This window comes from Spermophilus citellus (genome assembly GCF_964194105.1).
Source record: "Spermophilus citellus genome assembly, chromosome: 9".
NCBI lineage: Eukaryota > Metazoa > Chordata > Mammalia > Rodentia > Sciuridae > Spermophilus > Spermophilus citellus.
In genome coordinates this window covers 103948638-103972835 of record NC_138191.1, presented here as the reverse complement: position 1 = coordinate 103972835, position 24198 = coordinate 103948638, and the positions used below count along the sequence as shown (strand labels likewise).

Below are 24198 nucleotides of genomic sequence, written 5' to 3'. Positions count from 1 at the left end.
AGGGATACTATAGCATTAACTATATACTGACTATCGGAAAATAAATTAAATACAGAATCTTTAAACATCACAAAAGCTTGTAATACTGCATTAAGCTCTACCTTTTGAGCTGATTGTTTGGGTACTAAAAATGTAAAAGTTTGATCAGGTGTAACTATTGCTGCTGTACCATCATTTGACCCATCAGTGAATATATTTGGAGCATTCATGAGAGGTGTTTTTCTTGTCATTTTTGGAAAAATTACAGGATGCAATGACCAAAAAGATAATAAAAGATTAGATGGTAAGTGGTTATCAAATGAAACATTAGATTTGCACATTAGACCATGGAAACAGCTGGGGCCCCTTCGGCTGTGGCTCTCAACACCTCAGACTTATAGAAAGCTGGGATTACAGATGTGCATCCCCATGCTTGGCCCTTCCCTTTCTCCTTGATATCTATAGGATATCAAGTGCTTCTTCATTTTGTCCTTTATGAGTCTGGCTAAGAATTTGTTTGTTAATCTTTTTTTTTTTTAAACCCTGGGTACCAGGGATTGAACCCAGGGGCGCTCAATCATTGAGCGCCTGCTAGGAGCCACAAACAAATATACGATGTATGGCACCTTTGGTTGTAAAGTGACGCCAGCTAGCCACTGAGATATGATTATGTTAAGATTTACATTCATATGGAAATTGGACTCCCGCTGTTCACCCTGGCCTGCTACCGGACTCATGTTACCGGGACTCATGGAGAGTTCCCATTGGTTGGGGAAGGATAGTAGGAGGAAATTCCGGGGGAGGTCCGGGGGACCCCCGGTTCCGGGAGACGGGAGGTTCCGGTAGACGCCCGCGTGGGAGGACCGGGTTTGGCTTCCCGGCGCCTACAGAGAACAAAATAAAGTTTTGTTCCTGCTTGAGTGGCTCGTGATTCTGTGCCCAGCCAAGACTGCGGCAAGCGCCTACATCCCCAGCCTTTTTTTTTTAATGGTTTTAGTTATAGATGGACACAATACCTTTATTTTATTTATTTGTACTTTCTTTTATGTGGTGTTGAGGATTGAACCCAGTGCCTCACATATGCTAGGCAAGCACTGTACCACTGAGCCACAACCCCAGCCCTTCCCCAGTCCTTTTTAATATTTTATTTAGAGACAGCGTCTCCCTGAGTAGCTTAGGACCTTGCTAAATTGCTGAGGCTGGCTTTGAACTTTTTATCCTCCTGCCTCAGCCTCCCTAGCTGCTGCTATTACTGGTGTGTACCACCATGGCTAGTTGAATATTTTAAAAAATATTTTCCCCAGATTCTATGATCATTACTTATAGGAGGGATTAGTCTGATTAAGCTTACCTGCCATTATCTGAAACCAGAACCAGAAAATACTTAATTTCCATGTGGCAACAACATCTACATTTTCCAAGTACCTGAAATCCCCTTCATCTGCTCCCATGGAACCTCTACCCCTTCTGAAGACTTGATTCTAACTTTTTTACCCCCTTGAGCTACTGTGGCAGCTCCTTTTTCCTTCCTATTTTTCATTGGGTACATGACCATCTAGAATAAAGACTATTATTTACCAGCTTCTCTTGTAGTTACACATAGTTGATTTAATGATGTGTGGTTGTTTCAAGTTGAATTCTCTGGAGTCAAAAGTGAAGATGGAATTTGGAGTGCAAGATATTTATTAGGAATCAATACCTGTGAAAAGAAGGGTGCCTACCTGGGGCAGGAGAAGTGCAACTGTAAGCCCTTGGCCACCCCAGTGGGGAGCTTATCATCACCAAATATACCAAAGTATATTTCATACAGCCATTATGGCTGGGCCTTTATTGCCTCACTGTTTTAGCCAACAGATAACAAACCACTCTGGGGCATACATGACTCAGAAAAGTGGCTCTGTGTAACCTGAAGGAGCCAAAAACCAGAAGCGAACCACATTTCCTACAGCTGGGCAGTGTATTTATTAAGATTCTCCAGAAAACAGAGCCAATAGTAGATAGATGGATTTAAATATAAATATATTTTAAGTATAAAGAATTGGCAGCCAAGTGTGGTGGCTTGTACCTACAATCCCAGCTAATGGGAGGCTGAAGCAGGTGGATTTCAAGTTTGAGGTTAATCTGGGCAACTTGACAAGACCCTGTTCCCAAATTTAAAATTAAAAAAATAAATCTGGGGGGCTGGGGCTGTGGCTCAGTGGTAGGGCGCCCGCTGTGCACGTGTGAGGCCCTGGGTTTGCTCCTCAGCACCACATAAAAACAAAATAAAGATAAAAAATTCTGGGGATGTAGCTAGTGGTAGAGTATTTGCTTTGCAGGAAGCAGTACAAGGCCCTGGGTTCAACCTCAAGTGCCAAAAAGAAAAAAAAAAATGCTGGATGTGGTGGTGAATACTTTTAATCCCAGTGATTCTGGAGATTGGGGAAGGAAGGTCAGGAGGATCACAAGTTCCAGGCCAGCCTCAGCAACTTAGCGAGACTCTGCCTCAAAATAAAAAGGGTCTGGGGATGTTGCTCAGTGGTTAAGCACCCCTGAGTACAAAAAAAAAAAAAAAAAAAAAGAAAGAAAGAAAGAAAAAAGAAAAAAAAACATTATCTGGTTTCAGATAATGTTATGCATAGTTATGAAAGCAGACAAACTCAAGATCTGCATCTGCAGGGTGAGTCTACAAGTTGGCTGATCCAGAAGAGCCAAATGATGGAGTTGTAATCAGATTCAAAGGTCTAAGAACCAGGAAAACTGATGGTGTAGTTTCAGTCTGAAGGCTTGTCCCAGGAAAAATGGATGTTTTGGTTAGAGTGTAAAACAGAAAAAAAAATGATGTTAAAAACAGGAAGAATTCTCTTAATTTAATGAGGGTTTGCTTAAAAAAATTTTTTTTTAATGGTACTGGTACTGGGGTTGGGCATGGTGGTACACAACTGTATTCAGAGCAGCTTGGAAGGCTGGGGCAGGAGTATTGCAAGTTCAAAGCCACTTCATAAACTTAGTGAGACCCTGTCTTAAAAAAAAAGGGGCTAAGGATGTAGGGATGTGTCTTCATGGTTAAGTGACCCTGGGTTCAATCCTTGGTACAAAAAAAAAAAAAGATACTGGAGATTGAACTCAGGGCCTGTTGCATACTAGACAATTGCTCTACCACTGAACTACCTCCCTATCACCTTCCCTATTTTCTTTTCTTGTGGTATTAAGGATTATACCCAGAGGTGTTCTATCACTGACCTACATCCCCAGCCCTTTTTTATTTTATTTTTTGAGATAGTGTCTGGGTGGCCTTGAGTTTATGATCCTCTTGCCTCAGTCTCCTGAGTAGCTGGGATTAGGGTCAGTCTTTTGCTTTATTTAGGTCTTCGACTTATTGCCTGAGACCCAACCACATTAGGGAGTACAATCTGCTTTACTCCAGTCATCCAATTTAGTTCAGACATCTAATTTATTTGTTAATTTCATAAACAACCTCTCAGAGAATCATCCAGAATAATGGCTAATATCTGTGCACCCTGTGGTATAGTCAAATTGATACATAAAATTGACATATATCCATTGGGGATGTAACTCAGTGGTAAAGTGCTTACCTAACAAGTTCAATCCTTGGCACCACACACACACACACACACACACACACACACACACACAAAAGGGACTAACAGTGGCAGAATCTTGTGTCATCCCTGTGTCTACTTTATGGATAATATCCATAATCCATAAAGAGTGGAGTGTGTAGTCCTTTGTCCCTTCACAGAATATCTGGAACTTGAGCAGCTATTTCTGACTGAAAGGTGGAAGTCACATGCTGAATATGCAGGAACAAGAAGTTGCTGGGCTGCTAACTTTGTGAAACCACACTACTGGCCTTGAATTTCCTATTTCTGATTTTGTGCCCAGCTCCAGTTACATTTTGACAACTCAGTTGAACATTCATAAGCAAAACAAAGACTCCAGCCTAAACATTACACATTATACAAAAAGTACTTCAAGATGGATCACAGATTTAAATGTAAAAGTATGAAGGTTTTTTTTTTTTTTGTATGTTTGTTCTGGTGGTACCAGGAGCTCTTTACCACTGAGCTTACATCTCAGTCCTTTCTATTTTTAAGACATTGTCTAAGTTGCCAAGACTGGTTTCAAAATTGCAAGATCTTTTGCTTGGGTTTTCAAGTAGCTCGGATTACAGGCCTGGACCACCCACCACTTTCGGCAAAAAGTTTTTAGGTAAAAAATTGGAGAAAATTTTGGGGATGGAGTGCCAAGCAAAATGTTGAGGGCTAGGGATGTAGGTCAGTGGTAAAGCACTTGCCTAGTATGTGGAGGTCCTGGGTTCAATCCTCAAGAGGATGTGGGGGGGGGCTTTGATTCAACATCAAAATCCTAATCCATAAAAAGGAAAAATTGATGAATTGTACTTTATCAAAATTATGTGTTGGTCAGGCACCTGTAATCCCAGTGGCTCTAGAAGCTAAAGCAGGAGGATAGCAAATTCAAAGCCAGCCTCAGCAAAAGCAAGGCACTAGGCAACTCATGGTATTGGGGCTGGGCATGGTGGTTCAGTGGTCAAGTGGCCTTGAGTTCAACCGCAGTATCTGTCCCCCAGAAAAAAATAAAATAAAGATGTTTATTCTGTGAAAGAGACTGTTAAGAAAATATTTGCAAACTACATAACTGACTGGTATCGAATATATAAAGAATGAACAAAACAGTAAAAAAAGACCACTTCAACTAAAAATGGCAAAAAGAGACATTTTTATTGAGAATCTACAGATATCAAATAAGCCTATGAAAAGATGTTCGGTGTCATTAAAATTAGGGAAATGGGGCTGGGATTGTAGCTCAGTGGTAGAGGGCTTGCCTAGCTTGTGTGAGGCCCTGGGTTTGATCCTCAGCACCAACTAAAGATAAATAAATAAAGGTATTGTATCCATATAAACTAACTAACTAAATAAAATATATATAAATAAATAAATTAGGGAAATGCAAATTAAATCACAATCACAATTAGATATCACTTTTCATATATCAGAATAGCTAAAGTAAGAAAGTAACACTAAATCCATGAGGATGCAGAGACACTGGATCGCACAAACATTGTTGACAGGAACGTAGAGTGGTACATTCTGAAATACAATTTGTCCAGTTTCTTAAAAACAAACAAAAAATGGGGCTGGGGTTGTGGCTCAGCGGTAGAACGCAGTGGCCGACGACCGTAATGCCACAGCCACTAGACGCTGGGGCAGGAAAATGGCAAATTTGAGGCTAGTCTCAGCAATTTAGGAAGACACTGTCTCAAACAAGGACTGGGGATGTTGCTTAGTGGTAGAGCGCCGCTGGGTTCACTGCTCAAGTGCCACAAAACCAATAATAATAAAAAACCCCAAACAAAACAAAACAAAACACCCCAGAACCAAAACATGAAACTACCATGCAATCCAGCAATTGCACTACTGGGTACTATTACTATAATACCATTTCAAATATGAAGAAACTGAAGTTTTGAGAAATTGGGTGATTAAAGACGCTTCCATTCTAGGAGAAGGCAGCTTCTTTCAAGACATTCACACGTGAGATGGTCACATCCCACAGCTCCAGCCCGTCACATAGAGCCCAGGTTGAACACTCCATGCTAGATGAGCCAACAAGACTTCAAACCCAGGCCTCCTTTCAGGTCCGGCACTTGGAAGTTGCTATCAGTTCCTGAACCCGACCCAAACTCTCCTTTCCTAAACCTTAGGCGTCTACCCTAGGTGGTAATTCCTCCGGGGCCCAGTACATCGCAAATCGTCCCTTTAAGTTGTAGCATTGCCAGTTCAATGGTAGAACAAAACGCCAGGGGCCAACGTCGAAAGTCAGCCAGTAGGCTGAGCCGGGGGCGTTCGCTTCGCCTAGCCCCACCTCCCAGGTGGTCGGTTGAGCCTCCAGTGCAGCTGAGCTTCAACCACATCACTAGCCCCGCCCCTTCCTTGGGGGGAGACTGCCGAACACATCGAACGCAGCCAATGAGTGAAGGAGCGGCTGCATGGCGGGAGGTTCGATTGACCCAGCCTGGCGGCTGTTAACGCGCGCTTGGGGAAGAGGAAGGTTAATGGGGAACTGAGTGTCCCGGAATCCATCTCTGCCTCTCTTTTCAGCCCCTTCTGGGATTCCGTTCCCAGTTTGGGTTTTTATTGGTCCTTCTTGGATCCTTGCTCGACCTCCCTCGATCCAGTACGCTATCCGCACTCCAGCCCCGGGAAATCCCCCTCCTCCGGATGCAGGCTCCTCGCCCTTCTAGGCCTCGGACTTTAACCCCAGCTTCTTTCTTCTGGACCTTGGTTACCGCCCCCACCTCGCATGGATCTCCTCTCTTAACCGAGACCATTATCCTGACTCCACTCTGCCCATTCTGGGACCCCCCTGTATCCTCCCCATCCTAGATTTATACCCGACTCTGCCTTGACACTTCCTCTTTGGTCTACTCTCTGGACTCGGCTAACTGACGATCAACATTCTCGCATTTTGGACTCAAACTCCTACTCCTGGCTGGGTCCCCTCCATCCATGCCCCCTTTTTAATTAGTCCATATTCTGAATAATATAGCAGTTCCACCTACATCAAGCCCTCGTCCTGCATTCTCTGCTGCTGAGTGCCTTTCACCTTTGGCTGATGGATACTTGACGTTTGGGCCTCAGGATGGTAAGTGTGAACCTAGGGGAGACAGGAATTCTGTCTAGGTTTAATGGGCTCAGGCTGAGGATCCATTTCCATTCTCCCCTTACAGAGGAGGAGCTTAGCTCCCAGTCAGCTGGCCAGAAGGAAACTGGAAGGCAGATCTGATGATGATGAAGACTGGCAGCCTGAGGCAGTGGTGAGTGCCCAAGGAGATAGGGAAGGTGGGAATTCAGGTTGTTTGGACAGAAAGGAAGCCTGGACTTGGTTTCTGGGTTTACATAGTCACCTCCTAAAGTCATGTGTTCAGTAGTGTAATTGATGCTCCCTCTGTGCCAGGCATTGAACAGATTAATAAAATTTTGTAGCTTCACTAGAAGCTAATATAACCTTAGTTTTCCTTTTGGGAGGGGTACACCAAAGCCAAGAAACAGCTCAGATTGATCCTTTGACTCTTATGGGGGAGAGGGAGGGGAAAAGGCCTTTACAGTAGTAACTAGCAGCCTCCTATTTGTCCCTTGCCCCATGTCACAGAATAGTAGAATATTCTGGACCTACCTTAAAATCCTGAGCTTAATTTGGCCTTTCAGTCTTGCTCATACTCAAGTGCAATATGTTCTACTTTGGACTGAGGTCTGTGCTTTGCTTCATGCCTTGGAGGCTTGCTGGTTGTGGACAAGACCTATATAAAAGTAAACAGAGTCATGCAATATCTACTTTAAAGGGAAAGAGAGCAATTTCAGAATCAAGGGTTTGGCTAATGGAGCTTTGGAGGAAAGGATCAGCTAAGGAAGGAAGGCACTTTTTTCTAGGACAGTTTGTAAGTAAAGGCATGTAAAGGGTGGAATGAGGCCTGGTGTTTGCTTCAGATGTGTCTTAAGAATCACTGAAGGGCTGGGGATGTGGCTCAAGTAGTAGTGTGCTCGCCTAGCATGCGTGAGGCACTGGGTTCGTTTCTCAGCACCACATAAAAATAAAAAAATAAAGAATCATTGGAGCTTCAAATAACTTGACAAGCTGATACAAGAGGGTTCATTCCTGATTGCCTGTTGGAGCCTTCTCTTTAGTTGCATCGCTGGTGGGGATTTTTCCACCTGCTAAGGGAGGCACATTAACTGTCCCTTGTATGTCTTACACTTGAACTTGGGGCATCATTCTCTGCAGGTGGATCGGGGATGGAGCTGTGTGTTGCTCCTGAAATGCTTGGTGCTAGTGTCTTCACTGCTATGTGGTGGACTGAGTTGGGGGTGATGTGAGAGTTGGGTACAGCTGTACTCTTGTCCACCCTTTGGGAAACTCAGGAAGGGAAACACTTGGTTGGGTCTGCTATGACTCCATACTGCTGGTGGGCTTGCTTTTCCCAGGCTTACTTCATTTACCTCTTCCATTGTTTTTCCTTCATTTGAGGCAAGTTACTTAATCTCATTAAGCTCCAGTTTTTTCTAGAATTAAAAAAGGATATCCTACTAAAGAAGGATAATAAACAGGATTGCTGTGATAATACATGTGAAGACGTTAGCACTTCATCTGGCACTTAATATGTACTTCTTCTTCTTCTTCTTCTTCTTCTTTTTTTTTTTTTTTTTAATAAGATGGAGTTATACTATGTTGCCTAGGCTGGTCTTAAACTCATGGGCTCAAATTGATCCTCCAGCCTTGGCCTCTCAAGTAGCTGGGACTACAGGTATGTGGTACCACACCTGGCTCTAATAAATCACTTTAAGGGCTGGGGTTGTGGCTCAGTGGTAGAACACTCGCCTAGCACGTGCGAGGCCCTGGGTTTGATCCTTAGCACCCATAAAAATAAATAAAGGTATTATGTGAATTTTCAACTAAAACAAACAAATAAATAAATATTTTTAAAAATCACTTTAAGTGTTAGTTTCCATTAGGGTGATCTCTGGTCTTTCAGACCTCAGCTTGCCATTTCTTTTCTTAGACACGGAAGAAACAGAAATCCAGTAATGAGACCCAGATCCAAGAATGTTTCTTGTCCCCTTATCGGAAACCTTTAACTCAGCTAACAAATCGACCACCCTGTCTGGATAGCAGTCAACATGTAAGTCAAAACTGCAACCTACCTATGTATATGTATGTCCAGTCCTTTTGCCTTAGTAGATTCCTACAGTAGAGACTCTATCTTCGACATTGTAGCCAGCCTGTCTATAGCTGTTGTGCCTGTTGAGACAAGGGTGCCTGAGAGAGAGTTTATTTTTACTATGTTTACTATGTTTATTATTACTATGTGGGCACCAGATCTCAGGTGGTTCAGATTCCTAAAAAAATGAAAACAGAGGAGAGGGAAGGCTATGATGGGGTGTTAGACCCAGGATCCTTATGGTACCTTGGTCTCTAGCTCTATTTATGGTTTTGTGGACTACAAGAGTCCCATCCATACCTTTTTGTGTTTCCTCTAATAAAGTCAAATCACCATCATGGGTTCTGTGTGTTATCTCCCTGACTCCAAAGCTTCCTGAGAAATGTTTTAAAGGAAAAATAGGAACATGTAACAAAGGTTATTCATTTGTGCGTTTGGCAAGTAATTTTATATAATCAATAATTGTAAAAAATTGTGTAACATGTCATAAAATAAACACCTCCAAGCCTACTTCCTAGGACTAGAACTTGGCCAAATTTATATTGCCTTTCCACATCCCTAGTGGTACCACTACTCTGAACTGGGTTGACTAAATACTTTTTTTTTTGCAGGGGGTAATACTGGGGATTGAACACAGGAGTTCATGCATGCTAGGCAAGTGCTCTACCACTGTACTATATCCCTAGCCCATTTATTGTATTTTGAGGTAGGGTCTAGCTAATTTTCCCAGGCTGGCCTTGCTTGAACTTTCAATCCTTTTGCCTCAGTATCCTGAGTACTTAAGATTACAAACATGTACTACCATGCCTGGCTAAATAATTTTTTCTTTTTTTTTTTTAACTAGGGATTGAACTCAGGGGAATTTTACCACTGAGCTACATTCCCAGCCCCAACCTGCCCCCCAGCCCCGCCCTGGCCTTTTTTAAAATTTGAAATGGGTTTTAGGACCTTGCTAATTTGATAAGACGAACTTTGAACTTGTGATCCACCTGCCTCAGCCACCTGAGTTGCTGTGAAAATGCATTTTAAAAATTTTTTAAAATATTTTTTAATTGTAGGTGGACACAATAACTTTATTTTATTTTTATGTGGTACGGAGGATCAATCCCAGTGCCTCATGCATGGTAGGTGAGTGTTTTACCACTGAACCACAATCCCAGCCCTAAAAAAAATTAAAAAAAAAAATATTTTTAATTGTAGATGGACACAATATCTTTATTTTTTTTATGTAGTTCTGGGAATTGAACCTAGCTAGGTAAGTGCTTTACCACTGAGCCATAAACCTAGCCCCTTAAATTTTTTTGATGTATATTTTTAGTTGTTGAAGGACCTTTATTTTATTCATTTATTTACATGGGATGCTGAGAATCTAACCTAGTGCCTCAGACATGGCTAGGCAAGTGCTCCACCACTGAGCCACAAACCCAGCCCTAAGTAATGCATTTTTTTTAAAAAGATATTAAGAACTTTATTTATTTATTTATTATTATTATTTTTTTTATTGGTGCTGAGGATTGAACCCAGTGCCTTACACATGCTAGGCAAGTGCTGTACATCTGAGCTACAATCATAGCCTCCTAAATAATGCATTTTTAATTGTTATTTTGAGCTTAAAAAAATAGTTTTAGCAGACCCGGTGGCATATGCCTGGAATCCCAGCAACTTGGGAGTCTGAGGTAGCCTGGGCACTTTAGTGAGCTCTGTCTCTAAAAAATAAAAGGGGTGAGGGATGTAGCTGTAGCTCCAGTGGTAGTACCCCTGGGTTCAGTATCTCAAAACACACACATAAAGGTGTTAAAGTGGTCTGTAGCCCTGTGGGATTGTTTTCATTTAGAATTTGTTCAGGTTGTCCCATGGAATTATGTGATATAACTTGCCTGAGGCCCTGGGTTCAATCCCATAACAGTCTAAAGACTGGGAAGACAAGAATCTGCAGAATAGTCTGATTAAGAGTTGAAGGGAGGGGCTGGGATTGTAGCTCAGTAGTAGAGTGCTTGTCTAGCATGTGTGAGGTACTGAGTTCAATCCTCAGCACCACATAGAAATAAATAAAGGTATTTTGTTCATCCATAACTTAAAAAAAAAAAAAAGAGTTGAAGGGAATGGATGGTTAGCTAGGTAAAAGAGATAAGAATCCTTTAGAAAGAGCAACAGCCTATGAAAGGCTGGCAGCTAGAGAGTAAGGGAGGCCCTGAAAAGGATTTAGCAGGGTTGGATCAGTTGTCAGTGTGGGAATTTGGGAAATGGTGCTGAGAGATAAGATTTGAAAAACTGTGCAGAAACCGAGTGGAAGGCCTTTTGTAAGCATGGCTTATTAAACTATTGAAACAGTTTAAAATAGTTTATTTATTTATTTTTTAATTTTTTGGTACTGGGAATTGATTCCAGGGTGCTTTACTACTAAGCTATATATATCTATATCTATCTATATCTATCTATCTATCTATATATCTTTTTAAATTTTTATATTGAGATAGGGTCTTGCTAAAGTTGCTGAGGCTGGCCTTGAATTTTTGGTCTCCTTTTTCAGACTCTCAACTTACTTGGATTACGGTTGTGCACCACCCAAAATAGTTTGAGATATTTTTAATAGCAAACTTATAGGAATTTGACAGAAGACAGACAACATTAAAACCATACAGTTGCTGGGTGCAGTGGTACATGTCTGAAATTCCTGTAACTTGGTAGGCCATGTCCGGAGAATCACTAGAGCCCACGAGTTTGAGGCCAGCCTGGGCAACAAAGCAAGACACCATCTCAAAAAAATAAACATTAAACAAACAAACAAAAACAACAACAAAAAACCCAGAACACAAAATGATGGCCTTGTCCAGAAAAATTTAACTGATTTGTTTATTGTTGTTATAAAGTTGAACTCCTGAAACTTGTTTGCTGAAATGTTTTGACATGCATTAATGCTTTATATTCCTGAATTTGTATTAAAAATTCACCCACCAATAAACATGGAAAAACTGCCAATACCTCACTCCTATACCCTACTTTTCCTTTTATAATTGCATATTTAGGTACCTTTTGACTCCTGGGGGAAAATATCTAGCATTTAGAACTATTAATAACAGAAAGATTTGATTTATTATTTTATATGTTTGAGAAATGTTTCCCATGGTAGTGGATTCTTTGGCATGTTCTTATGTGGCCACTGATGTGTTTTGACATCATTGTTACACATTTTCTGGGGATAGTGCAGAGATTGGTGTTTTTTTTGGGGGGGGTGGGTGGGTACCAGAGATTGAACTCAGGGGCACTTAACCTCTGACCCACATCCCCAACTGTATTTAGTATTTTACTTAGAGAAAGGGTCTCACTGAGTTGCTTAGTGCCTCACTTTTGATGAGGCTGGCTTTGAACTTGCGATCCTCTTGCCTCAGACTCCTGAGTTACTGGGATTACAGGCTTGTGCCACCACACCCGGGTCCAGGTTGGTGTTTTCAACAAGGTCAACTACATAGGCCTTACTTGTCTTCTACAAAGCACCAGTAGCTGTACTCTGAGGTGCAGTTCTGTTTGGAAATTCTCACACCTGATCACATACTGGAAGGAAAACTTGCTGGACTTTTGATGACATTTAATTTCAAGTGCCACAATACTAGACCTACCATGGTGAAGTTTCTTCACCCCTCCAATATAGGTTGCACTCTTTTGTGTGTTTGGTACCTGAGATTGAACCTGGAGTTGTTTACCCATTGAGATACGTCCTCAGCCCTTTTTATTTTTCATTTTGAGACAGGGTCTTGCTAAATTGCTTAGGATTTTGCTACATTGCTGAGACTGACTTTGAACTTGCAATCCTCCTGACTCAACTCCTGAGCTCCTGAGATTACAGGCATGTGCCACCATGCCCAGCTAGGGTGCACTCTTATAAGTTGTTTTTGTAGTCATTTGCTTCTTGGCTGCTTTCCTACTAATTTATTTGCAGACAGTCTTTTTTTTTTTTTTTTTTTTGCACCAGAGATTGAACTCAGGGGTGCTTAACCACTGGATTTTATTTAGAGACAGGGTCTTGTTGCGTTGCTTAGGACCTCTATGAATTGCTGAAGCTGGCTTTGAACTCATGATCCTCCTCCCTCAGCCTCCCCAGCTGCTGGAATTACAGGCATGCACCACCAAGCTAGGCGACTATCTGCTTTGTACTAGCCATGATTTAGAGACCCTCCCTACTTATCTTCCTTAACCAGTAGCATCCTTTAATTCCTTTTAAAATCAGAAGGTGAAAGAGTATAGTAATGAATCTAGCCTGGATTGTATTTGTCTTTATACCAATGCAGTCATAGAATGAAAATATAATATGTGAGATATATATATATATATATATATATATATATATATGTGTGTGTGTGTGTGTGTGTGTGTGTGCGCGCGCGCGCGCGCGCACGCGTGTGTGTATATGTATTTAAGTATATATATTATATAAATCAATGTTATTTTTTATTAAACACTAACACCAGATGTTATTAATTAATATTAAGCATATATAAATAATATATATATTTTTAATGGTGGAAGAGGCTTTAGAGACAAAGTTCCTAGGGCCCACAAAAGTCATGATGAGCTTGGATAAGAAGTCTTTAACCGGGCTGGGGATGTGGCTCAAGCGGTAGCGCGCTCGCCTGGCATGCGTGCGGCCCGGGTTCGATCCTCAGCACCACATACAAAGAAAGATGTTGTGTCCGCCGAAAACTAAAAAATAAATATTAAAAAAAATTCTCTCTCTCTCTCTCTCTCTCTCTCTCTCTCTCTCACTCTCTCTTTAAAAAAAAAAAAAAAAAAAAAAAAAAAGTCTTTAACCTTAGACGTGATGAGTTTGAAAGGTCTGTAGGATATCTAAGATTGGAAGCTGTTGTAAATGTGGATGTGGAGCCTAGGAATGAGGTAGGGACTAGAAATAGATTTGAAGGTCAGTAGCATAAAGAAATTTGATACCTTGGAAACACATTGGAGTGTCATTTGGAGGAGTTGAGGCCTTAAATCCTAAGCCTAAGAGGCACCAACTTTTAAGGGGGTTAGGTAGAGGAAGAAGCACCCATTAAGAGACTAAGTATGAAGTTCCTTCCAGAAAGATGGAAGAGTGGTAAAATTGGTGTCATGAAAATCAAGGGTGAAGTATATTTAAGAAGGAATGACCAGCTCTATCAAGTAAGATAAGAAGAAATCATGTTCATTGGAATTGGGGTCATGTATGCCATTGGTGACCTTGGGCAGAGGAGTGTAAAGGTGGCAAGACAGGAGTGGGAGGTAAGGAAGGGGGACAAATAGGGCTTTCTAGAAGTTTGCCTGTGGAAGAGAAAAGAGATAAAGGAATTTTTGTTTTGTTTTGGTGCTGGGGGATTGAATCCAGGATCTCACCCATGCTTAGTATTTGCTTTACTACTGAGCTACGTTCCCTGCCCCAGAATTTTTGTTAAGGTAGGAGAGAGTTAAGCATTCTGGTCAGATACTAGCAGAGAGGGAGATGTTGAAATGTAGGACATAACTGACAGACTAAATCTATGCAGAAGGTGAAGCTTTAGCCTTGGTGGGGAAAGAGGGGGGATGCTCTCCCTCTTTTATCAGAAGGGCAGAATGGCATGAGTTATCAGCAACTAAGTGAACAAAGAACGAGAGCATGCTGTCCCATCTACCTCTGCCAGATTCTGGTGTTATCACCAGATCCCTGGAAGCTGGCCATTTGAAGTCTTGCAGTGTGTGGCCATCAGGCATTTTTGGCTAGGGTTCTTAACATTTTCCTTACCAGTTACTAAACCTGTTGCTTTCCCTGCAGAATTTTTGGCTCCTGGGTTCTATTAAAAGCCTGTTTTTAAATTTGGAGCATAAATTCTTGGCTACTGAGAACTTTAAACCTAGCCTCTAATACTGACAATCTTGAAAATATATCAGTTTTATAATTAATATCAAATAATAAAGGAAAATTTTCCTCTTGTTTGACTTAAAGGGTAACTTTTTGTTAGCATCTGTCACAATGATTATCATTGCTATGAATAATTGTAACATGTAAGTTAGGAATGTCAATAAAAGTTTTATTCAGATTGCAAAGAAATGTGCCAATAAGGGTTGGGTCTGTAGCTCAGTGGCAGCATGCGTGAGGCCCTGGGTTCGATCCTCAGTACACATAAAAGTAAACGAATTGGGGCTGGGATTATGGCTCAGAGGTAGAGCGCTTGCCTAGCATGATGTGGCAGTGGGTTTGATTCTCAGCACCTCAAAAAATAAAGATGTGTCCACCTATAACTAAAAAATAAATATTAAAAAAAAGAAATTTGCAAATAAACAAGATTTGGGGTGACTATTTAAAAAATCACTTGAGCTGGGTGTGGTGGCACACACCTATAATCCTAGTGTCTCCGGAGGCTGAGGCAGAAGGATTGAAGATTCAAAGCCAGCCTCAGCAATTTAGCGAGGCCCCAAGCAGCTTAGTGAGACCTGTGTCAAAATAAAAAGGACTGGGGATGTGGCTCAGTGGTTAAGCGCCCCTAGGTTCAGTCCCTGGTCCGCCCCCCCCCCCCCCATAAAAAAAGAAAGAAACAAAAGCACTCAAAATATTCAGGTTTACATGTTGTCTCTGGGAGTTGCCATACCTCAGAGTTCAAAGTGTATTCTGTAGATTAGTAACATACTGATATGTAATTGCAATTATGTAGCAAAAATGATTCAAGAAGAAAACATAGTGCCTATTTACCTTTGTATAAGCAATTGTTACTTTGCTTTCAACATTTGTAACTTATTTTAAATTATTATGTATGTGTGTATGTATGTATAGGAATGTCATAGATGCAGCTAGCCCAGGCACAAAGTATTGATTATTTTGTGAAAGAAAAAAAAAAAAAAGATTTGGTTGATAGTGACCTTCAATTCTCCATATTTCTTTACTGACCATAAGTACTATTTATTACATTTTCCCCATTTCTTTTATTTTTTTTAGTTGTAGTTGGACATGATATCTTTATTATTTTGTTTATTTTTTATGTGGTGCTGAAGATTGAACCCGGGTCCTCGAACATGCTAGGCAAGCCCTCTACCTCTGAGCCATGATCCCAGCCCATATTTTTCCCATTTCAAAGACATTGAGCTGGGCTGGATGTGGTGATGTATACTGGTAGTCCCAGAGGCTTAGTAGGCTGAGGCAGGAGTATCTCAAGTTCAAGGCCAGCCTCAGCAACTTAATGAGGTCCTGCAATAAAAAGTACAGGGGATGTAGCTCAGCGTATGGTACCCAAGTTCAATCTCTAGTACCAAAACAATAAAAAGGAAAATTTCAGGGCAAGAGAGGGTCCTCTCTATTGTTACTTTTGCTAAAAGGGAGGGTTTTTGTTTTTCTATTACTGCTTTTTCTTACAACACATTCCCATTTTAACTACCTTTAGGATCTCTGTTGTTAGAGTCTAGGTTCACAGACTATTTTAATTTCCCAAAGGACTTAGGTGCATATGGACCAAAATTCCCTAGGAGTTAGTTGTTAGCTCCATATTAACTCCCCTGCTGCCTCGCCACCATAGCCTATGGTATAGTGCTGATTCCAGGCTGAAGTGCTGGTGCAGAGGCTTCTTGCAGGCTTTTAGGTGAAGGCACTAAGGTTTTGTCTCTAGGATCTGCATGTGTCTGTTTCCTCTCACCCATGTCCCACTTGCTTTTTCTTGGTAAGGGCTTGCCTTCCCTCTCATGTGTTCTTTCTCTTGTGTTATCCATGGCAGGAAGCTGTTGGGTCTTGGCTGTCAGTATGCCTATATGTAATATGTTGGTAGGAGGCCATACTGCCCACTGATTAGGGGCCCAGAATTAGGAAAATCTTGGATCAATCTTGGCTGTGTGTCTTGAAAAAGTGATATAATTGCTCTGAGCCTCAGTTTGCTTATTTTTAAATGGAATACCAGTAATACAGTAATCTCATAGGACTATTAGGATTAAATATTGACATGAATGTAAGAGGCTTAGTTCCACATCTAGCATACATTGTTAGCCATCATTATTGTTCATTTTTGTTGTTATTGTTTTTGCTACTATTATTTTACTAATACCTCTGTTCTTATCACTCCTAGTACTCTTTTTTTTTTTTTTCCTTTTTTTCTGTACTGGCTATTGAACCTAGGACCTTGTACATGTTAGGCAAGTTCTCTATAACTGAACTATATCCCTAGCTCTTTTTAATTTTATTTTGAGGAAGGGTTTTGCTCAGTTTCCCAGGCTGGCCTCAAATTTATAATCCTCCTGCCTCAGTCTCTTTAAGTAGTTGGGATTATAGGTGTGTACCACCATGCCTGACTACTACTACTCTTTGTTGGGCTGTTTAGTTCCTAAGGAGGGTGATGTAGATATTAATGTGAGAATTAGATGCAGTAGGCAAAATGATGTAGCAAAAACAACAACAACACACAACAACAACAAAAACTTGTAGAGCTGGATGTGATGGTGCATGCTTATAATGCCAGTGGCTTGGGAGGCTGAGGCAGGAGGATCACAAGTTTAAGGCTAGCCTTAGCAACTTAGTGAGGCCTTAAGCAACTTACTGAGGTCCTATCTCAAAATAAAAAAATAAAAATAAAAAAATAAGCAGCCCTGGGTTCAATCCCCAGTACCAAACAAACAAACAAACAAACAAACAAAAAAACTTGTGGGTTGGGGGTGTAATTAAGTGGTAGAACATGTAGTTAATATGTACAATGACCTAATTTCAATCCCTAGCACCACCATCCCCCCATTAAAAAGGGAAAAAAAAAGGTATTCTGGGAAGATACAGCTCTACAGGACAGAGGTTAAACCCATATATTAGGATTGTCTATTAGTATTGTACAGGTAAGTGTAGGATGCTTGCTTCTTAAGGTGCAGCACCCTAGAGAAGAGCCAGGTGTCTTCATTGGCATGGTCTTAACATGAACAAGTGAATTCTGAGCCTCAATGGTTGATTGAAGTATGGCACTTCTGCTGTTCCTAGGTATTGTAAAACCTTACATGAAATCTCAAAGATGGAAGGAAGCTGTTGTACAAAAACTAATGTGGAGCATATCATAATAATATTGCCCCATAACAACTCATTAATAAGTCCTGAATCCCTGATTTTCTCTTTCTCTCTTCCTCCCTCTCTGCCCCCCGCCCTCCCCCTCTCTTTTAGGAAGCATTTATTCGAAGCATTTTGTCAAAGCCTTTCAAAGTCCCTATTCCAAATTATCAAGGTAAAATAGAGACTTCAGTTTTTTTAATTAGTCATACATGAATGTGCCTGAATAGATTAAAAACCTTTGCTTAGATGGGAAATGAAGATGTCAGTCCTGCTTTGACTGTATTTAGGATGACCCTGTGTGAAAGTTGTATTAGCTTCAGCAAGGACTGTCAAGACTGACTGCCCTTCATCTTCTTTGTGGGGATATGCCAATGTTCAGAAAGCTCCTGGTAGGCCAAAGTAGCTAATGGACCTGGGCTTTCTTCAGTCTAAATGTATTCAGTGGCATCTCCTTTATGAGGCTGTGTGGGAATCCTCATTTCTACAAAGTTTCCCCTGTTCTATTTAGGGCATTGCATTGTGCTAAAACAGGCTGGGGAGGGAGGATGCCAGCCCTCAAGAGCTCTCAGACTTGAAAAGCCTCTTTAAGGTTTCAGACCTTCCCAGGACTGACTCAAGATGAACAAATTCCAGCCCTCCAGAAGTTTGGAGTTGAATGGGAGAAATAAAATGGGAATAGCTCTGATCTGAGGCTGAGGAAATAATGGTTAGATAGAGGTGTCCAAACCAGGTTTGAAGGAGTTTGGGGAAAGAGTGGATCATATGAAAGCTCAGGAAAGGTTATGTGAAGGATGTGCATTCAAGCTGGGCCTGCTGGAGCTCCTGAACATAAAGTCTTAGTTGACAGATTGATTGCTGATTTCTAGGTCCTCTGGGCTCTCGGGCATTGGGTCTGAAAAGGACTGGGGTCCGCCGGGCTCTTCATGATCCCCTGGAAGAAGGTGCCTTGATTCTGTACGAGCCTCCCCCACTGAGTGCCCATGATCAGCTGAAGCTTGACAAGTATGTGCATTGATATTCCTTCAGCAGTTGTAGTCTTCTCTAAGAGTATACCTGGGTGGGCAGAGGATTATTTTGGTATGACTTTTCTGTGGGACTGGAATAGATTATCATGGAGCTGTTTTAGTTATTTAATCATCCAGAAACTGGTGGTCGGGGAGGGGAGACCCTGAGGAAGAGCTTGTGGTCATGTCCAGTTAGTAGGGTTCCTCACTCCTCCTACCATGTTCAATCATGAGAGGAGTAATTAAAGTGAAGACACGGGAAATCCATCTTTCTTTCCTAACTTCCTAACTCTTAGAGCAGGAACTTGGACTAGGCCAGAAAGGTACTTTCTTAGCTGTGTCTGTGGTTCTGGATTGGCAGAACACAACTTCCTGAGGGCAGAACACAACTTCTGAGGGTGTGCTCGTGCCCCTGCCCCTTTCTGAGCACCATGTTTGTTTTTTTGTTTTTTTCCTGTGTTTTCTCAGGGAAAAACTTCCTGTCCATGTGGTTGTTGATCCTATTCTTAGTAAGGTTTTGCGGCCTCATCAGAGAGAGGTAAATGAGGGTGAGAAGAATGAGGTATGGGTGGGGAATTGAGCCTGGGAGACTACTTTCTCTGGGGCATTGGTTTTATAGATGCCAAAATGGACTGAATGCTGTTATTCTCCAGGGAGTGAAGTTCCTGTGGGAATGTGTCACCAGTAGGCGCATACCTGGCAGCCATGGCTGTATCATGGCTGATGAAATGGGCCTGGGAAAGACACTGCAGTGCATCACGTTGATGTGGACACTTTTGCGCCAAAGTCCAGAGTGCAAGCCAGAAATTGATAAAGCAGTGGTGGTGTCGCCCTCCAGTCTGGTGAAGAACTGGTATAATGAGGTTGGGAAATGGCTTGGAGGAAGGATCCAACCTCTGGCCATCGACGGAGGATCCAAAGATGAGATAGATCAAAAGCTGGGTATGATTTAATCTACCTATCTTCTATTTATTTATTTATTTTGTGGTACTGGGGATTGAACCCATGGGTGCTCTGTGACTGAACTACATCCCCAGTCCTTTTTATTTCTTATTTTGAGGTAGGGTCTTGCTAATAGTCTGACCTCAAAGTTGTGGTCCTCCTGCCTCACCGTCCCAAAGTGTTGGGATTATAGGTGTGTGCCACCATTCCCTGCTCTGCTGCTTGCTTTCTTATGTGTATGCTTACTTGTGGCCAGAGTTGAGGGCAATGCAGGAATAGAATTTTCATTGAAAATAGCTGAAATAATCATTTCTAGGCTACATTAACAGCCATTGCTTGGTGTGGTAGTGTGCACCTGTAATCCTAGCTACTCAAGAGGCCAAGGGAGGACGATCACCGGTTCAAGGTCAGCCTGTGTTATTTAGTGAGACCCTGTCTTAAAATAAAGAAAAAAAAGGGGTTGGGGATATAGCTCAGTGGTAAAGTGCTTGCCTCGCTTGCCTGAGGCCCTGGGTTCAATCCCCAATAACATGCATACATACACAGAAAGAAAGAACGAAAGTAAGAAAGAATAATTTTTTTCTTTAATATGTTCTGATTTGGTTCTTTGAAAACTTTTCTGTTGTAGAAGGATTCATGAACCAGCGTGGAGCCAGAGTGCCTTCTCCTATCCTCATCATTTCCTATGAGACTTTCCGCCTTCATGTTGGAGTTCTTCAGAAAGGAAGTGTTGGACTGGTCATATGTGATGAGGTACTTGATGCTCAACTGTCTGGGTATACAAGATCCACGAAAGTCTCCTAACCTGAGTACTGCCACCATCTCAGAGCTTCACTTAGAGTGCTGAGGACAGATGAAGCTGTCTTGGAGAAGATAAGGGAGAAGTAGAGCTTGTAACACCAATCTGCTAAAGAGATTAAACAGTGCTCACAACTCTAAGGGGAGTGAGTTGCTATGGGCCGATTGGTTTTGTTGTTTCTAGACAGTATTCCTAGACCAAAGAAGAACCTTGAACGATGGGGGGTAGGGGAGGGGTTTGGATTGGTAGAGAGACATGGCACAATGTTTCGGATAATAGGATCTAGAGTCAGAGATATTTATTTATATCCTTGCTTTGCCACTTCTCAGTAGTGTGACTATGGATTTTTTACTTAACTACCTGAGCCTTTGTTTCTGCATCAAGAAAATGGGGTGATAGTACCTGTCTCATAGAATTATTATTATTATTGGTATTGGGGATTGAACCCAGGGATGCTTAACCACTGATCCATATCCCCAGGCCTTTTACTTTTTTTTTTTTTTTTTTTTGAGACAGGTTGCTTAAGGCTTTAGCTGGGATCATAGATGTGCGCCACTGCACCTGGCCTCATGGGATTATTATAGTATGCAGGAATTGTGGTAAAGATGCTAGTATTCAGAAAATAGTGAGGGTGACTGGGTACTTTTACTTTATTTATTTATTTTTTTTAAAGAGAGAGAGAATTTTAATATTTATTTTTTAGTTTTCGGCGGACACAACATCTTTGTTTGTATGTGGTGCTGAGGATCGAACCCAGGCTGCACGCATGCTAGGCGAGTGCGCTACTGCTTGAGCCACATCTCCAGCCCGGTACTTTTACTTTAGAGAGTCTTCCTGGACTCTAGTGAACTTGGCTACCCTGAGGCTGCTGCTCTGTTTGTACCTTATGGGGAGCACTAGAGTCCTTTTCATATTTCTGGGACACTAGTAGAGAGTTGGTTGAAAGACTTGGCCCCACCTGCTATCTGATTGGCATGCTTGGCTGGGCTCTGGGGCTTCTAGAACAGCCTAGTATCTGGGGAGTGTAGGGATGGGACAGAATACAAAAACTTACTTTTGGATATTGTGCTTGCAAATTGTGAACTACTTCCTACCTGGGCCTTTGAATTTAGGAAAAGTCAGTCATTGTCTGTAAATTGCTGATACCCTAATGGACTGTTCTCTAGGTAGTGGTAAAGGATTTAGGAGCTTGGGGGTATGCATGTGACTGCCCTCTGCTTGGGTTCTGGCATCTGTTTCATGATAATGGAGGGGGGTTGCCAGATGCTGTGACACATGCCTGTAACCCCAGCAACTTAGGAAGTTGAGGCAGGAGTATTGCAAGTTCAAGACTAGTCTGAGTAATTAGTGAGGCCCTAAGCAACTTAGCCAGACCCTGTCTCAAGAAAAAGGGGGGGGGGGTGCTGGGAATGTAGCTTAGTAGCAAAGCTCCACCAGAGTTCAATAGCTAGTACCAAAAAAAAACAATGGAGGGGACTATGCTAGGAACCCGGTCCAGGCCACGGCATTGTGGAAGAGAAAGGTATTGAACTATTGAGTCCTTGAGACTTGGAATCATTTTGATCCCCCCGCCCCACCCAGTACTGAGAATTGAACTGAGTGGGATCTTCACCACCAAGCTACCTCCCAAGCCCTTTTTAATTTTATGCTTTTAAGGCAGGTTCCATTAAGTTGCTGAGGCTGGCCTTGAACTTGCTATCCTTCTGCCTCAGTCTCTTGAGTCACTGGAATTATAGTTGTGTGACACTATACCTGGCTCATCTTAATTTTTTCTATTCTTTTTTTTTTTTAGTTGTGGATGGACACAATAGCTTTATTTTGTTTATTTAATTTTATGTGGTGCTGAGGATCAAATCTAGTGCTTCACACATGCTAGGCAATCGTTGTAACAACCCCAGCCCAATTTTTTTCCATTCTTTATTGTTCTCTTTCTTCATCGCTCTGTCCTGTTTTAAGAGCTGACTGCAGAGTACAAGAGACCATATTTCCTCTTGCCACATTGCAGTCCTTACTCGTTTACCTTTTTGTCAGCTTTTGTCAAATTATCAGATACCTAAGGAAGCCAAAGTCCTAAAAAATGGTCATCGTGTTCCAGGAGACAGTTTTTCCTTTTAGACCCTGGAAAGGGAAGGGTTGATATCCCAGGCTTTCATGTTCCCAATGTGCACAGTGGCTTCCTTCCAGCTGACACTTCTCTAGTATACGTGGTTCTCTTTTTGTTTAAAAAAAAAAAAAGAATCCTGATCCTCAGTCAGAAGCCATGGAATCAATCAAAAGCTTGGCTCAGGTATGGATGGGCTGTCCCTTTGTGCCTCATTCAGATCCATTTACTTTACTCACACAGAGCCAGCCAGGTTAAAGATGCTGAGGAAACACACAAAATACATGGATGATACTTAATAGGAGTCATATTTCAAAGAGATAGAAGTGGTAATATTTAATCTAGGTAAATTTTTTGTTTTTAGAAAAGATGAATCAAACATTGTAGTGCCTTCCTATAACCCCAGCAATTTGGGAGGCTGAAGCAGGAGGAACTGCAGTCTAGCAAGGCTCTAAGCAACTTAGCAAGGTCCTATCTCAAGGGGCTAGGGCTATAGCTGAGTGGCAGAGTGCTTGCCTAGCATGTGTGAGGCACTGGTTTGATCCTCAGCACCATATAAAAAATAAATTAATAAACAAAGATTGTATGCTCATCTACAACTTAAAATATTAAAAAAAAAGACCCTGTCTTAAAATAAAAATTAAAAAGGACTGGGAATATAGCTCAGTGGTAAAGTGCCCTTAGGTTAAATTCCCAGTGCCTCCAAAAGAGAGAATATAGGTAAAGTTCTTAAAGACAGTGCCTGGCACATTAAAAGTTTCACTAAATAGTAGCGTCGGGCTGGGGATGTGGCTCAAGCGGTAGCACACTCGCCTGGCATGTGTGCGGCCCGGGGTTGCATCCTCAGCACCACATACAAAGAAAGATGTTGTGTCCGCTGAAAACTAAAAAATAAATATTAAAAAAAAATCCTCTCTCTTTCTCTTTAAAAAATAAATAAATAAATAAATAACGTCAATGTGTATATAGTTCCATAGGAGCACAAAGGTAGGAGAAACCAGTAGTCTTGAGTCATTGAAGAAGGCTTTGCATAGGAGTTGACATTTGAGGAATGTGTCTTTTGGGGAAAGCTCTAGGCAGAGAAGTGGCATTGGCAAAGATCTAGGGAAATCCAGCAAGGGTGTGCCGAGGAGGCAAGCCTTCCTGGACTATGACAAGTTGTGGAGATTGTCAGAGAATTTAGCTGGAGCCTAATTAATAATTAGAGCTTTGAATGTTGAACTAATGAGCCTAAAGATCTTGGATTTGACCCTATAATTGGGAATCAGTGGAGGATGTACATTCAATTGCATTGTCAAAGGATGACCAGAGGGAGCAAGGCTGACACGTTTGTGCATTTTTTCACTAGTCATTGAGTTATGTGTGATTTGCTTAGCATGGAGTGGGAGCTGAACATAGAAAAGGCACAGACCTGATCTTGCCCATATGTTTCTTGGAGAAGAAGGGAAGGTAGTAGGTTTCTTTGTCATTTTCTAGAAGTGGCTCTTTAGATATACTAGCTATGTAAATTCTGATAGAAGTCAATGAGGCACAAAGGGACAGCCCATCCATACTTGAACCTGGGATTTATTTCTGTTGGGCAAGTATGCATTTCTTTGGAGTTGTGGCTTAGTGATAGAGCACTTG

General features: G+C 41.6%; 1 protein-coding gene across 1 annotated transcript in view; it reads left to right on the top strand.

Annotated features, from left to right (window-relative positions):
- Positions 1–6513: 6513 nt before the first annotated feature.
- Positions 6514–24198, top strand: part of RAD54L (RAD54 like) — a 32918-nt gene continuing 15233 nt past the window's right edge. The window contains exons 1-8 of the mRNA XM_081307187.1: positions 6514–6645; positions 6731–6817; positions 8558–8677; positions 17838–17898; positions 18593–18728; positions 19199–19268; positions 19384–19672; positions 20301–20425. Coding sequence (XP_081163313.1) covers positions 6643–6645; positions 6731–6817; positions 8558–8677; positions 17838–17898; positions 18593–18728; positions 19199–19268; positions 19384–19672; positions 20301–20425 — 891 coding nt within the window. The 5' untranslated portion in view covers positions 6514–6642. The remainder of the gene's footprint in view (positions 6646–6730; positions 6818–8557; positions 8678–17837; positions 17899–18592; positions 18729–19198; positions 19269–19383; positions 19673–20300; positions 20426–24198) is intronic.